At 41.0% G+C, this 17,357-nt stretch overlaps 1 protein-coding gene across 1 annotated transcript; it reads right to left on the minus strand.

The window, feature by feature from the left end:
• Positions 1-529: 529 nt before the first annotated feature.
• sec22a (SEC22 homolog A, vesicle trafficking protein) lies at positions 530-16,758 on the minus strand. The gene is made up of 7 exons (XM_084084399.1): positions 16,617-16,758; positions 14,020-14,233; positions 9,726-9,889; positions 8,768-8,947; positions 6,052-6,170; positions 4,796-4,861; positions 530-2,946 (listed from the first exon to the last, which is right to left on the minus strand). The coding sequence occupies exons 2-7, from the start codon at positions 14,199-14,201 to the stop codon at positions 2,746-2,748; spliced, it is 912 nt and encodes a 303-aa protein (XP_083940525.1). The 5' UTR covers positions 14,202-14,233; positions 16,617-16,758; the 3' UTR covers positions 530-2,745.
• Between the last annotated feature and the right edge of the window lie 599 nt (positions 16,759-17,357).

Consider the following 17,357-nt stretch of genomic DNA (forward strand, 5'->3'; position numbering starts at 1 on the left):
AGAAAAGCACAATTCAAATCAGATCACTTCAGGCCTGTGTTATGAAATGAGCCATTAGATCATGTAGGTGTGGTACCACTGTTGTTACGCTGTGCGGTCATAGAACATTCTGGTGAATCATCCAGCGCTCCCCTGACAGGCGTGCGGTGCCAAGTCCAGTGTAACATGGAGCAGAGCTCTGAGGCTATGCTTTAGTTATTCTTTCCGCTCTGTCCATGGAAAATGCATGAATATTAAAGACCCCTTAGGACAACATGATCACTGAACTAATTGACACTAGAAAACAAAAGCGTTTCCAATTCTCTCTACACCCGTCTCTGTCTGCTAGTTTTATGTTGCCTGTTGAGGTGACTTGAGATCACAGGGGGGAAAATAACCTCCACTTCAATGTAACAGCTAAATGCAAGTGGTGGTGGCGGTGCTAATGTGTGTGCATGGTAACTGGAGAAGGTGAGATAATTGGAGCGCAACGTTTGGTCTCGTCAGACTCGTCATTAGCCGTCAAGAGGCGATGTCTCAGAAGGGGAACCGTGCCAGAGGCTTCTGCATTGACATGGACTCTGCCTCCGAGGTGAACAACACGACGCACAACGCATGGATACTGTGGCAGCAGACAGCCTGTTTATTGATATCGTCATATGACACCGGTATATGCCCGAGGCTGTGTGTCAATCACATATAGGGCTGCAGGCAGGGTGCTTGGACTGAACATGTACAGTAGCTGTACAGTACTGTACTGACTACACTGTACAGTATATATAGTTGCCGTCGGGCAGAAACCTCTTATCTCCATATTTTAACTTTGTGTTTTTTCGTTAATGAGCGCCCTAATTGATCATACTAAAGTGTCACACAAAAGTAGCAAAAGTAGCAGATCCACAAGCTCGAAATGTGGCTCGAAGCAACGCGTTATGAGCATGTAGATCAGTTACTTTCACATTTTTTAAATTTGAATCTTAAAAAGTAACATTTTTGGACACATGAGGTTTCCACCCGACAGAGACTTAAATAATGTATAGCAGTTATACAGTACTGTACTGTATATGCACATTAGTTGTACTGTATAGTAGTTGTACTGTATTGTACATCAGTTGCATGTTGCAGCAATAGACATTTTGTGATAAATAGAAAGTCAATCTGCATAGAAATAACCGTCTTAAATTATAAAACATTTCAAATACTGCAATAAAAATCTGTAAAAACAAAAAGATCTTAGCAACCAGGCCGGCATACGTACAATCAGTCAATCGACAAATAAATAGCAGAAAAAGCAACTACGGCGTAATTATAAACATCTGCAACATGATGGCATGAGCCCTGATCCCTGGAGGATACGCCCATGGTGACAGGAGGAACGGATAATGGAAGAGTGGGCAGCAAGGAAGAGTGGGCATCTCCATGTTTAGATTGACACATTTTGGCCCGCACCGCACCTACAGTAGGCTCAATGTAGCCTGTCGCGGGTTCGAGTCCCGATCCCGGCGGCCTTTGCTGCGTCTGACTCCGTCTCTCTCTCCCCCAATTTTCTGTCAACCTACTATACTGTCAACAAAAGGCATAAAACCCCCAACAAAAAATAGATCTTAAAAAAATAAAAGGATTTGACACATTTTTTCCAAAATATAAACAGAATTAATAATTTGGAAAATGGTCTGAAGTAATATAAAGTATACATGATTTGAACATGCACGCCCGGTAGATCATTATAGGACCTAAATGTACCTTTGAACTTCTTGTTTATGCTCAAAATGACTGGATATCAAGGTTTTGCAGCAGTTGTAGAAATATTGGGCCTTAATTGTCGAATGTTCAAGCATGTTCTAATCATGTATACTTCACATTATACTTTAAACATTTTGGAGGGAAGAAAATAGCCAATTTAACATCGAGGTACCCACTTTTCCGCTTACCGGAGGATCATTGTGACGCTGCACTGCATAGTCTCATATCAACGTTAATCCAGTTATGGCTGTTCCAGAAGGAACTCAACACCTGCTCTGATAACATAAAAACCTCCGACTTTAACCACAACCACACAAACCCATTACTTATTTGACCAGATTCCCAAGGGCTCTAATACTTCTGCACAAAATATCTTCACCCAAATTTGCGAGGTGTTGTGAGCTTGTAGATCTGCTATTTTAGTCGAATGTTTGCCCCCATAACAGGGATGCTTAGGGTTCAAAGATTTGTGTGGCTCCAGCAAAGTTCATACAGTACCTACTCTACATGTAGACATAGTCCATGGTAGACTGAGCTCCACCAGTTGGATAGAAGCACAGTTTGTGTTTGTAGCTTTGTTGTCATATCCTTATTTCTATGTATTCTTTAATCAGAATTTTGTTGCTGTCGGGCAGAAACCTTGCATCTCCATATTTCAACATTTTTGTTCTTTCGTAAATGAATGCCTTACTTCGTCATACAAGAGTGTCGCACAAAAAGTAGTGAAAATAGCCGTTCAACAAGCTCACAATGCGTTGTATCACGTTGTGAGCTTTTAGATCGGCTGTTTTCACAATTTTAAAATGTTTTTGAAATAATACCCCAAAAAAAGGAATGGTTTTAGACATACAAGATTTCCACCCTGACAGCAACGATTATCTGTCGACGTTGAGGCTTTGTTCCAAAAGATGGCTGATGCAGTTTTAATGCTGCAACTCCTAGAGTCAGGCGGGGGATGGGGGGCATTCCAGGGTTTTTTGTTGTCCTTCCGCTTGCGGAGGGGGGGGGGGGGGGGGGGCGTGGTCAGACGTTGTAGTCGGGGGCTTTGCCGAGGGGTTGTCTGAGTCGGATCTGCAGCGTCATGCAGGCGCCCACCGTCACGTGGAAGAGGATCTGCCACACGTTCCTCAGTTCATACAGGTACATGTTGGCCAGACAGATGAGGGCCAACGCCAGGAAGGACTTGCTGTTCCTCCAGACGGAGAAGTAGGTGAACAGGTAGCACTGGTGGCCGGGAACACAAGACAAAGGAGCATTAGGATACAAAGGGAATGTCAGTCACTATCATGACAATTTACTTGACCATTAATTGTCACGCAAATAATTGTGATTGACGATTTGTGGTTTTGGCATTGGAACATAAACATTGGAATGTTAACAAAAAGAAGATTTCTGTTTGGCTTTTAGGCCTCGTCAACAAAATATACAAAGACTTAGATATACAAAGAACTCTTTTAACTTTTCAGATGGAACACCATTGGAGATAGTTGATGAGTCCAAATATCTGGGCCTTTGGCTCGATTCCCAGCTCTGTCTTAAGACGCATATAAACTCAGTTGTTCAGAAAATAAAGTTCAGAAAATACTATACCGGTCCATGAACTGTTTCACCCTTCAGATCAGAAAAATAATAATTTCACAGCTATTACTACTGTACCAATACTGTTTATGCAGATATCATAAATCAGAATACCTCAGAAACAAACCTCTACCCACTTAATGTAACCTACAACAGTCCATGTAGATTTGTCCTTAGATGCCCGTACAAAACCCACCACTGCTCTACGTATGAGTCTCTTAATTGGTTAACACCTAATTTCTGAAGACATTCTCACTGGCTGCAGTTTATTTTCAAATGTATTTTCTTTAACTATCCTCATTACTTGAAAAAATGTCTAGACCCTTACACATCACCATATAACTTAAGGCACACTGATCACCCTTTCTTTAAGGTACCCAAAAGCTCAAAGGAATGTGGTCGACGTGCATTTAAATTCAAAGCCCCTTCTGATTGGAATAACCTAACAAGCTCACTTAGATCTATCACCTCCCTTAATGTGTTTAAATTATCTATTTTCATTCACCTTCTAACACCCTGTTCATGCTTCTAATTATGGTTCAAAATCGCTCTTGGCATCTGTTCTTAAACATCTGTTCTTAACAATTGTTATTTCAAACCTGTATCTAATGTATTGATACTTATATGTATTTTCTAAGGTACATGTGCATGTATATACTGTTTTATCCCAATGGTATTGCTTGTGCCCTGATTGAGCATGCTGCTGCATGTTGTTACTGCATGTGCATGTCTGTATCTGTATTATGGTTTTCCTGTACTAATGGGGGTTGTCTCCATATGATTTTTGCTACTTGGGGTTGAACCGGTGGGGTGGGAGCGGCTAGCTTTGGGAGAGCTCTCGTCTTGTCTGTCTGCATTGATGTATCTTGTTGTATTGTTTGTGTATTGTATGCCCTGTTCATATGTGCTAAGGACCCGTTCGAAAATGAGATGGTACATCTCAAGGGGTTTATCCTTCTAATAACGGTACTATATAAATGACTGCAATATTTAATAACTATGCTTTCAAAATGCTTCAAAAACTTGAGCTACAAGCTCAAGTTTTTGAAGCATTTTTTTCAACATGGAAATGATTATGATTTATGACAATTAATCCTAAATAATTGTGAATATCTCATTTAACTGTGATTAGGCGATTATGCAATAATTGCGACAGGCCTATAGGATGCCATGTTGTTGTATTTTTACCATGACCATTTCATTGTCCTTAAGTTTACGGGACAGTAACGTCCGCTCAGCCGAAGCTCCGGGTGCAATAACTTTTTAATTACACGACCAATTTGTGATCTTGAAACACCTGCGGGGCTCCCGTTCAGCGTACGAGCCGCACAAGGACGAGCTGATGAAAATGTTAGAGAAAAGCCAGTGAGGTGGAAAGTATTGAGCCTTGCTAACGTTAGTCTAGCTGACAGGCTGCTGAGCTGTAAAGTATGGGGCCGTTAGCCGCTCAGTCAGCCGTTGACGGGTTGCTCTCCTACCGCAGACTATCACTTACCTGATACAGACAGGCGGCTGTGCCCAGGAAGAAGGCAATCACGTAATTAAAGTCTTCATCGTCATTCTGGAGACAGGGGAGGAAGAGAGAGAGAGAGAGGGAGAAAGTGGGGGGAAAAATATAATGCTTTTCAGCACTCACCAACCAACCATATCTTCACAAGGCTTGATCAAATCCCTCTGACAAGAGCAACGCAATGGACTCGAGTTAAACCTCCATTAGAGCCAGCCCGATATATCGGTTCAACTGTTTTGACAACATCGGTATCAGCAATTATGCAGCCAACGTGTAGTTTTCAAAAGCTTTAAAAAATAGCTGATATACAAGCTCACAACATTTTTGAATAAAAGGTACTTACGCGCTGGGAGCGTTTATTCCGTACAATTAATTCACATTCATTTAAAAACTGCCGTTTGTGTTATGAGTACCTCCACAAATAAAAGCATCAGCCTGCATGAATGAGGCATCACCACATGAATAGATTGATTTTTCACGCTCCCAGTCTATAAGGACCAAGTGTTCAAGTGTGGCTTAAGTGTTTATCGTGCATCTTATATTACCGTACAAACCAGAGAAAGAACTGCCAGCACTCACAGAAATGTCCTTCATGTTCCTTTATGCAGAGATGGGCACAGGCAAACCACATGGTTTGCCTGTGCCCATCTCTGTATAGAAGTACCTGAAGGACATTTCTGTGAGTGCTGGCAGTTCTCTCCCTGATATTGAACTCTTTCGAGCCATGCACCCGGTAAACAGTGGATCACTTGCATCGAGTTGTGCTCGCATTGATTCTACATTGATCTTATATAATGCTTAATAGAGATGCGTGGATGGGCTCTGATGCCACCCAAATCCATGTGTACAAATAATAATCTGTTCGCCATTTATATTTATTCATTAGCTTATAAGTAAAGTTTCCTCAATAGAAACTTTAACAATTTATTTTGCACTTTTGGACAAAATACCGGTCAAAACATTAGTAGTTGGTGGTCTAGGACTGTCCAACATCGGGATCAACACCGGAACCACGCTCTAACCTCCCTTACAACGGTTAGGCTATCCCACCTCATGAGCAAACCCTCTCATTTATGTACCTCTCATGAAATGACAGCATTCCAAGAAGCTTAAAAGGGATCTAACATTATTTAATGAGCACCAAATGGAGTGTGCCAGATCCAATCAAGCGCTTTTGGGAAACCATGTTACAATCACTGGTAGAACAACAAAACAACATTTTTTTTTTAAAAGGTAGAAACCTGTAGGATGCTCTCTATAGCGTGGACCCCTCGCAGTAGGTTGAGGCCCCCACAAAGGACACTGAGCACACAGGACACGATGCCTGGCAGGGCCACAGGCTCCAACATCTGCGTGGGTGCTGGGAGGGAATGAGGGACAGGGAGTAGAGTGAGTTCAAATTTGAAGTAATGTACTCTGTGCTTTCTTTGACTCCACAAAGGCTGCAAACAGCATTACAATGTCATTTACATGTAAATGAGATAGAGAGAGAGAGAGAGAGAGAGTTGCTATCAGCTAAATTCACCTCAGAGTTTGAAAGGAAATGGCTTTTACAGAACACTTAATATAACACGTGGACGTCTTCAATTTCTCAAACAAAGCGAAGTGCAATAGAATCATGTTGTACAGAATGGGACTGAAGGAGGGGTGTGTGACGGGGCAGTAAACACAAGATGCACGAGCAGTGAACCTGTGTTAAGAGCATTGATCGGACCCCAAAAACAAGCCCAATTCTACCCTAGCCCAGCACGGGCCTGTCTAGTTTGGCATTTATGAGCCCGAGCCAAGTTTAAAACCCCAACAAATTTCTAAATGAACAGGTAACAGTGTTCAGAGTGGTTTGAATAACACAACTCTGTTCAGTATTACTCTTACTGAATTACATAATTTCCTCTCATCAAGGACTCACAAAGGAAGTGTAGGGCAGGCATCGTAACCTTTGATTGAGTGATGAAAACAACTAAACTGACACAAGGAATTAAGAATCAGACTTTACGGATGAACTCTACTGTTCAGAATTACGTGCAGGATCTTACTGAATAGCCTCGCAATTTCCCAATTATAAAAAGGATGAGGCAGAGGATCAAACCTCTAACCTGCGTTTAGAGAGAAGGGCAGTGGAGGATACAAATAGCGACAGTGACCCAGAATGGCTTCACTTATCTTGAGGCGGCTGAGATGTGACAACGTGTATTAAAAAAGTGGCCCACAGACAGAGAAATAGACGGGTAGGACTGAAGTGAAGCCACACACACACACACACAATACATTCCAGTCTGATAACAGGCTGTGAGACATGTCCTCCAGTGAGTCGGCCATCAGCAAAGAGTCAACCTGCTTGCGAGTGATTAAGTCTGGACCACTTCCAGGATATCTCCAAACCAAGACTACAACGGGGAATACTGTGTGAGTGCTAAAATGGGACAATGGGACATATCCACAAGCTTGCTTTGGGGCTAAAATGTGCAGATGGAAACAAGCCTTTTGTCATTCTAAATGCTTTTAGCTGATGCTGAAGTAATGTAGGGCACTACATGTATTAAATGTACATTAATACATCAAACACACCTAAAACATAATAGGCTGGTAAAATGGTTGAAAATTAAATGACACTGTTAAATTAAATGACACTGTCAAATTAAATGAGTCATTTATCTATGGAGTACTGGTTGTAAATTAAGTATTATGACTATAAATGTGTAAGGGAGAATATAGTATTCCCATCACAGCCTATCTCCTAATAGGATGGAGCACGTGTTCGAATGCAGGCTAATCACCTAAACCCCTACCTTACTGTTAAGATACGTTAACAACCTGATATCAGAATGTAACTGCAATTTGTTCCTATGACTCTGCGACCCTGGTCTTGGACAAGAACAACAAATTGCATGTGAAAAAAACCTCAGGACTGAGCTCTGCAATATCTGGACTTGGCTTTCCGATAACAAACTGTCATTACACCTGAGAAAAATAGAATCCATTATTTTTGGGTATAGTACCACAAACTCAGGAGGACTGGATTTATAGTCATAGTCGGAGACAATATATTCGCAAGTAAGGATGAGTTTACCTATTGCGAACTATTTTGGATAGCAAACGTTTCCGGTGAAAAAAAATTGCATCAAATGTTATTGTGAAAGTCAACCAAAGAACAAGATTTTGGGACAGGGTCTCCTCGTTTGTCAACAAGGGTGCACTAAGGACTCTAGCAAACGTTTAGCCAGAGCCTAATTGGCATTTTGACTATTGTCTGCACCTCATGGTTCACAAACACCCCCATGTCACTAGAAACAAACCTCTCAGAACAAACTGATGAAACTGACTACTACCAAACCTCAAACCCAGGACTCACCTAACTCCAGCTCACTTTGCAAGGTGGGATGGCTCAAGGTAGAAGACAAGAATACAGCAACTTATAATGGGCCTGGTAAGATACTCAGAGGAACAGTGCCCAATCTGCCCATATACCTGTCTAACTACTTCTCTAGAGTGGGAGATGCCCATACACAAGAGGCAGCTCCACTGAACTTGTCCCCCCCTAGATTCCGCTCAAACATGGGGGAAAATGCATTCTACTATACTGGCACCAAAATGTGGAATGTCCTACCAACAGACATTAAAGGTCTTGATTCCCTATACACACTTAAAACTGGCCTAAAAACATGTCTGGCCTCAGATTTCAATTGGACTTAGAATTCGATCCCCTACCAGCTTGCCCCCAGAGAGCCAAACAACGCACTCCCTCAGCGGGCTTCATGTAAGGAGCTCGGTGGGAGTGGCATCCTCTGCCCCCTGCACCCACCCCTCTTTTTCTATTTTCTGTAAATACATATTTAGCTGCTAGTGGTGTTGGACGGAGATGTAATGCATTGTATGTATTGCTGATGAATTGAGTACAATGGACCACAATGGAAACAATTTGTGTTATCCTCTTAGCATAGCTTTCGTCCAACAAACCTATGCCTTTGTATTTGGAGGGGGTGTGCAGAGAGAAGCCATTGATGGAGCTCAGGTCCTCGGGAGAGAGCTGGTAGGGCGGCCGCAGCTTGATCTCGGTCTGCATGTCAGCCAGGTTGATCTTTGTTGACAGCGAGCGGGGGCTGTTGTATCGCTGCTTTGTTTTCTGGATGAAAGTGTCTGGAGGGAAATGATTAGCACAACAACAACTGGGTCACAATCCATGTAGTACCATATTAAGCTAATTACGCACCTGCACAACTCATCTGTGCATAGCGCACATGGGAAATTAGGCAAAGCCTATCTGTTCACTTAAAAGTGCAAATCCTGCTGTGTAAAACTAGCTTTTCTTTTCATACATTTTCTTTATTAACCCATTGAGACCTGAAGCCGATTCTACATGTCTCCTAAATCTCAACAGTTTTCTGAAAAACCTATGTTTCTATATCAGTGGAGCTCAATCTTTTTCATGTCAAGGACCCCCACAATTATATGTATTTGGCCGCGGACCCCCATCAAAATATTTTGTTCCAGGGACCCCCAGAAGCAAAGATTTGAGTTAAAAATGTTCGCTTAAAAATATATATATATTCAAAGATTTGCACACATTTTCACGATTTTTCAAAAATAGCAGATCTACAAGCTCGTAGCGTGGCACCGATGAGCTTGTATATCTGCTATTTTTGAATAGCCCAAAGTGTAAAATAATGCTTTTTAGCTCAAATCTAAAAATGACACAGTTCCAGGTCTTAATGGGTTAAGAGACAGGAAACCAAAGGCAATGACAGAGAACAGACATGCAAGTCCCTCGCGGTTCACAAGGAACACAAGGATCTAATTGTTGTAATGATGTATCCGTTGTATCTGGAGCAAATTATTTGGTGTGACACGGGTCACACTTGCATGCGTGCAAGCCTAATACTGTAGTTCCCGATTAGGCAGCTGTTCAGGGTCTCACCGAACTCGATGAAAGAGTACGGCCGAATGGCACTGTTGATGCGCTTGGTGTCATAGGTGACGATGAATTCCCTCTGCAGCTCATCCAGGAAGCAGAAGGCCAGCACGTTGGGGTAGTTCTCTGTGCACACCATCAGGTAGCCTACACCCAGAGAGCTAGTGAAACTGACACACAAAAAAAGACGCAGACACACACACAGTCACTACTTTGCTACAAAATGATCTTCTCTCAAAAGATATCAAAAAAGAACAAACAAGAACAACACGGAGTGCCCCGTGCCATGTGTGGTGGATATGAAGCACACAGAAAACGGCATATTCACCACCAACACTGCTCTCCTAACTTCTGCCAGGGAACATTCGCATCCACTGAATCCAATTAATTACCCGATTTGGCTAATGAAACATAATTTCACACCCAGAGAACCAGACTCAAATGCACCAAATTCTCTCAGATTCAGATGCACTTCAGCAGCTGCTAGTCTTTCAGAAGCACTTCCACCCAGCAGTGTTTGGTTAATGGACTGTGGGAATACACAAATCTAAAGAAATATAGCGGAGGAAGCTTATTATACAGTATGTAGCACAATCTAAATGGACCTTGGTCCGATACCAGTGCATTTTATTATCTAGTTTAACAGTCAGTCATAACTTAAAATTAGCATAAATAAATCTAGGAATAAATAACAATTCCTTTAATAAATCATCAGTCACATGATAAATTATGATATTGGATCGTTGCATGAAACCAGCATTGATAAGTGGTTAAATAAAAAACATAAAAAGACAGATTTTTTGTTATATTGATTCAAGTATCAGTCAGTCTAAGCAGCTTTGGTGTCTTACTGTCTAAACAAACAACAAATGACTCCTACGCCTCACAGGCTGGAGGAATGAGAGTTTACAATTAACTCTGTGAAGAAAGCCAGATGATTGTGCACATGGAGCAGTCCGAGTACTGAAATCACAGGCTACTGAAATCACAGCCAGTGTTGCCAAGACCACTTATCATAAGCAACTTTGGGCTTGTTTTTCTGTAAAGTCACAATATTGTAGTTGCGGGTTGCGGTTTTAACAAGTGGTTCTCAAACATTTTCATGTCAAGGATCCCCAAAATGAATATGTATTTGGCCAAAGACCATCTGAAAATAGTTTGTGCCAGGGACCCCAATACAAGATTATGTAGTTGATTGATTGATTGGAATTTTTATTAGGCAAAAGAATGTAAAACAGCACAGTTACATTTATAATGCTTTTGTCTAAAAGGTCCGGCCAAAAAAGTCCTTGCGGGCTTGTTTCCGTTGGGGTCCTTGAATTAATTTCATAGACATATAGTGTAGCAACCAAACAGTTCAAAAATCAAAAAAAAATATACCATTATGTACAAAAAAGGCATGAGAAAATAATGAAATATATACAAAAAAAACATTAGAAAATAAAATAAAAAGTATGTACAAAAAAAGGGGGAGGGGGGGGGGGGGTCGTCTGTCTACAGGGAAACTGGTACTAGCTCCTCTTTAGGCCTCCAGAAAGATGAGTTTTTAGGGCTGTTTTGAATGAGCCCAGCGAACTGCATTTTTTGAGGGATGGGGTTAGACTATTCCATTCCTTGGTGGCAGTGCTATAGAAGGAGAATTTGCCCATGTTTGTTTTATGGGTGGGTGTTACCAGATTGTTGTTTACGCTCCCTCTAGTTTTGTGACTGTGGGTGTCACTAACTTTTTCGAGGTACTTATACAGATATGCAGGTATAGGGGGCATTTCGGGCAAATCTGCATTTACAATTTTGAAGACCATTCCCATTTTTAGTTGTATAACCCTGTCTTCCACCCTGAGCCAGCCTAGGCTGGCAAAGTGAGTGGGAGAGAGGTGGGTCATGGGCCCCAGTCCGAGAAGTAGTCGAATCAGTTTGTTTTGGGAGGTTTGAAGCTTAGTCTTCAGTGACACTGAGTTAAACTATTTAAAAAATATTCCAAATGCTTATATGAAAATAGCAGATCTGCACTCTCACAGGCTGACAACATGTCACGATGCGACGCGTTGCGAGCTTGTAGATAGCCGATACATAGAGTTTAAGTGGTTCAACTGATTTTGATGCTGTATTAATTAGACCTCATTAGACCTGTCTGCTTGTTTCTCTCACAAATTCTGGCAACGATGGTACTGAAATCACAGCCCACACAGACTAGACAGTGTCAGGCATCTCAAATATCACAGGTAGAGCACTGTCCTAACTGATCTGTTCCGCCTTCCATTAGATTACCCCATGACTTAAAAGAGCTGCCTGGCTAATTCTGCTGTCACTCCGTCAGAGGCAGATGGCTTGCCTTGATTAAAGTAAGTCATATCAAAGGGTCTCTGCTTTGAGACGAGTCCAGACAGTTTGCTTGGTGTTACTTTCTTACAAGCTGATGTCTAGTGCTTAATGCGACCCACTACCCCATCAATGGTGGCAGCGCGCTTGAGGAATTCAAAGCATTTTCTCAAGCATTAGTGGCCCTTAATTAAAAGAACTACCAGGCGGGCATACAGTATAATGTCAGCCAAGAGTTGATGAAGACATCAGTAACATGGTCAACTATCCTTGGGGCGAGCGTACTAGTAATCTGTGGAAAGATGTGGAGTTTTATCAAAAAGGCCAAGATTTGCAACATCCACCTTTACGTGGGAATCTTCTGAGGAATTATGTCTGACCGATTGGTTGTCAGACATTTATCGTCAAAATAAATGCAAACTGTACAACTGCTCAGAAAATAATGTCAAATTATGTTTGAATAGTGGCATGCACTGAAATACAGGGAAGGTTCATTTTCTAACATGCACATTCTTGCCACATCTAGTAGAGTTGTATTTGAGATTCAAATGTTTCTATGACACTTCTGCACTCATACAGTACTTGATGCCAATTTTCGCTTTCCTCATTTGGCTTACAAATTCATGCTACCTCCCGACCTCTCTCCTCAACTCTTCTCATGTCTTTATCCCAGCTAGGCTGAAATGGCAGGGGTGGAGGTTGTTATGTTTTCCTCATACATTTACAGGCTTATATGCTCAATGTATGGTACTAGCTTATGATCAATGTAGGGGTTACAGAAATACAGTTAGTTTGTTACATCCACTGTCAAGGGAAAATGTCTACATCCAAATAATAATAAATAATAATAAAATGAGGCTCATCGTTGGTGATCTAGGAGTTATTGAAGGTATTGTAATATTGCCCTCGCAGTCATTCTGGAAAACATTCTCTGCTAAATATCACCATCATATCATGTGTTATATGTGTTGTTATGCTAGTTCAGTGAAACCAGTACAGTTCAGTGATAGGGTGCAAAAGCCCGACACTATCATATATGCTGCTAGATAGCGATATAGTTGTACAGTATATAATGATAGAGCTTATGTTAGAAAAATCATTTATATTAACTGTAGTGAGTAGCAAGATAATGTAATTTATTTTACATATGTTTAAAAAGATCTTCAAGACTTAATATCGATTTATATCATATTTTGAGTTCAATTGGGTTAGATCAAGTTGCATAACAAAATGTGTATTGTGGTATCAGATTATTGTCATACTGCCGTGTCATAGTCACGATCCTCTCAAAGATGATAAACAATAACATTGAATTCATCGGCCAGCCTTACATGCCACCCCAAACTAACTGGCTCATGTGTAGGCCTGTCACAATTATTACATAATAATCGTCCAATCGCAATTATTTTATATAATCGCAATTATTTTTGCATAATCGTCATAATCAATTCCATGTTAAAAATGTCATATTTTCAAAAAATGTCAAAAAATAGTGGAAATAGCAGATCTATAAGCTCAAAACGCGTCGCATTAATGTAATTAAATTAATTAATATATAAAGTAATTGTCTCCGCCAGGAGACTATGTTTTCGTTCTCGTCCTTCCGTGTGTCCACCAAGCTAACATTGGTCAAGCTTCACGTGACACGTGACAATATGTTGAAAGGGTGTGCTTTGATTGACTAGCGAGACGCATTATGAAATAGAGACCTATAAATAGGTGTGTCACTTCAAAAGATCATTTATATCTTTTGAAGTGAGGTAAGACAGGATTAATCAGGAACAGTACTGGCGGAGACCTGTGCTCCGAGGAGCACATTTTCTAGTTAAATATGTGTTATTTGTCATATCTGCCCTGTGCAACTTTGGTTTACGAAAGCTAAAAGCCAAACAGAAATGTATTTTTTATTGACAATGTTCCATTAATTTTCAACGACGTGATAAATAATCATCAACTTAAATTTGTAATCATGACAACCTACTTGACGTTGTACTGTCCGGTCTTCAGAGTGCAGCGGTCAGGAAACTGGCTGAGTTTCTTGGAGAGCCCTTTGAGATGCCTCTTGGTGTCCTGCAGGCCCTTGTCCTGCTCGTAGTCCGTGGACGCAGAGAGGGGCAGGCCGTCCCCAACCCTCACCACGGAGGCAAACAGCACCATTGACATCTCGCAGCTTTCACTGCTCTCTTACTGCAGGCCTACACAGAAAGACAATTAGCACTCAGTGACGCCGTATGTCACACATTTGAAATGTCAGTAAAGACTGTTCAGTGTAGTGTTAGCCTACAAAACAAGGACCAGTGTTTAACCTGTGTGTTGTTGAATAGAAATACAGTTTATGGTCTTTTTGTAGCCCCATCTGTGACCTCCTCCCCCGTCACTGTAACCTGAGCTACAGCGACGGGGGGAGGTCAGGGATGAGCCTAGGCTTGTTGGTGGAACAGGAGCAGTGGTGTAAAGTAATTTGCATTTACTCAAGTACTGTACTTAAAAGTACAATTTTGGGGTATTTTTTACGTTACTGGAGTATTTCCAGTTTTCTTCTACTTCTACTCCACTACGTCTCAGAGGCAGATATTGTACTTTTACTCCACTACAATTATTTGAAGACTTGTAGCCGATCTACAAGCGCGCGACGCATTGTGAGCTTGCAAATCTGCTATTTTCAAAAGATTTTTATACATTTGAAAACTTGTGAAATGGGACATTCTGCATAATGACTACTTTCTACTTTTGCTACTATAAGTACATTTTGATACCAATACTTTCGTACTTTTACTCAAGTAAAATTTTCATTCCGGACTTTTACTTTTAACAGAGTATTTCTATATTGCAGTAGTGATACTTTTACTTAAGTAAAACATTAGAGTACTTCTGCCACCACTGATCAGGAGTAATGGCAATGTTTTCTGACTGAGTTAGAACTGTAAAATACTGGTCTACTCTACTCTACTGTATGTCATGCGTAATGCATGGGCTTCAGTCAGAACCATGGACAGCACCGATGGTATGCATTATTATCGCGATAACCGATCCGTACATCAAGCAGTCGTGGCAGACAGCTCACAGAGAAGCATCAAACGATGCAAGCTGCCGTTAAAGCCCTGAGGAGAAGAACCCTCACAGTATTAAAAAACCTTTCACTCATATGGTATGTAGGCTACCTGTCCTGTCATGTACAGTTAGTGTAGCAGTAGGGGCAAAACAGACAAATCCACATTAACTATGTTAGGTTACGTAAGTACTGTACTTAAAGGACAACTTTGTTTTTTTACAACCAAGGTTTATGTTTTACATTGTAATTAAAGTAAATAAAAGATTTTTAAATTTACTGCTTTCTATAGTTTTAGCAATTTTTGCGATCTGTTTTTACAGTGGGCGGGGGCATTCTGTCCGGTGGCTAAATATGTCTTTTTTTTATACAATAACCCGGTGTTTTCTTTATTATTATTTACAGTAGCTCTTCTAGCCCCCAATAACTCACATCTGGCCATCAAAGACCACAGGACCTTTTTTTATTGTGTAAAAAAGGCATATTTAGCCACCGGACAGAATGCCCCCGCCCACTGTAAAAAATATTGCGAAAATTGCTAAAACTATGGAAAGCAGTAAATGAAAAAAAAAATAACACTCATCTTTTATTTACTTTAATTACAAGCTAAAATATAAACCTTGGTTGTAAAACAACTAAGTTGTCCTTTAAGTACAATTTTGAGGTATTTTTTTTTACTTTACCGGAGTATTTCAAGTTTTCAGTACTTTTGCTTCTACTTTTACTTCTACTCAAGATCTACAAGCTCATTGTGAGCTTGTAGATCTGCTATTTTCAAAAGTTTTTTTATATGCTTTGATACCAATACTTTTGCACTTTTACTCAAGTACATTTTTAATTCCGGACCTTTACTTACAGAGTATTTCTACATTGCAGTATTGATACTTTGCCTCAAGTAAAAAATGTCCCACCATTGCCTGTGCTAAAGTCCTTGTGTGACAGTAACGTTTGCAGTCAAAATCAAAACGTTTAACATTTAGTACAATTACATTAAGCGTGCGAGTGGACATTTCATCCTTTTCACTTGGTGTTTCTAATGTTAGAACAGGTTAGAATGCAATCACCAACACCTGGTTATTACATTAGTCAATATAGGCTCTATGCACAGCAGCCATATTATCACTTCCTTCACAGGTGTTACCAATGCCACTAATGAAGGCTCTGTTCCATTTATTTATTTCTAGCACAGTGGTTTCCACGACCCCCATAACTCTGTGTACAAATGTAACCAAATGGACCCGCACACTCTCAGAGTTACACACCCGCAAGGGGGCCATTTGGAAGACCATGAGGGTCCCTGGACCCCAACTGAAGACCCACTGGTGTAGCAGAGTGTTTCCAGTGAGCCAACATGCAACAATATCAGCACCCAGACTCTGTTTGCCCATGAATTGTAACACCTGCTGTGAATGTCTTCATAATAATATGGCTGCTGTGCATAGAGCCTATTAGCAGGCTAACGGGACAGTAGCTAACGGTGTAAACAGCAGCATGCCAATGGAGCCATAAAGGAAAAAGTATGAGCCAACCTGAGAGGGTTTCTGACTGTCAGACGAGACTGTATATTCAAGAGTGTAGCATCGTGTGATTCTATATCAGTCGGTAATGTGAATAGAACATGTAACTGTGTGTAAACAGAGAGCAGAGCTAGCAGCACCAGGCACCATCACACACAGTCAGGAAGAATAGTCTACATGATCCCATAGCCCGGAGAGACGGCAACAACGCTGCGATAGAGACACACGGGCGGAAACGGAAGGCCTACAAATCCACGCCCACTTTTGAGACAGTGCCGCTACTCGGGGTCCGTTAGAACAATGAACTGCAGCTCTCAATGCAATCTCTATGAGAGGCATTGTAAAATACCGTCATTTCACTGGTTAACTACTGAAGCTGTAGCGATTTTTTTTGTGTTCTAATAAACTGTCCCATTTGTTTAATTTGTCCTTTTTAATGTCCCATATCTGTCATCTCGATATACTACCCACAATATACTATAATATACTCCATCAGTGTATCAAAACCGCTAGCATCGGAGATCTTGATTTTTTTCTGTCGCATTATAATACGTCACGCATTCATCCCAATATATTCCGAAAGATGCGACATTTGCAGCGACGGCTTGAGCGACTACGACGAGCGCCCAGTGTAATAACAGTGTATGGTGTGAACTGAGTAACACAGACTGGCACCTTTCTCCTTTACTGCTCCATTCATCTACTACTGCTGAAGTGGTTAATGTGTGTTCTATAATAATAATCCAAATCTAT

Source organism: Gymnoscopelus microlampas (assembly GCF_963454915.1).
Source record: "Gymnoscopelus microlampas genome assembly, chromosome: 17".
NCBI classification, from domain to species: domain Eukaryota; kingdom Metazoa; phylum Chordata; class Actinopteri; order Myctophiformes; family Myctophidae; genus Gymnoscopelus; species Gymnoscopelus microlampas.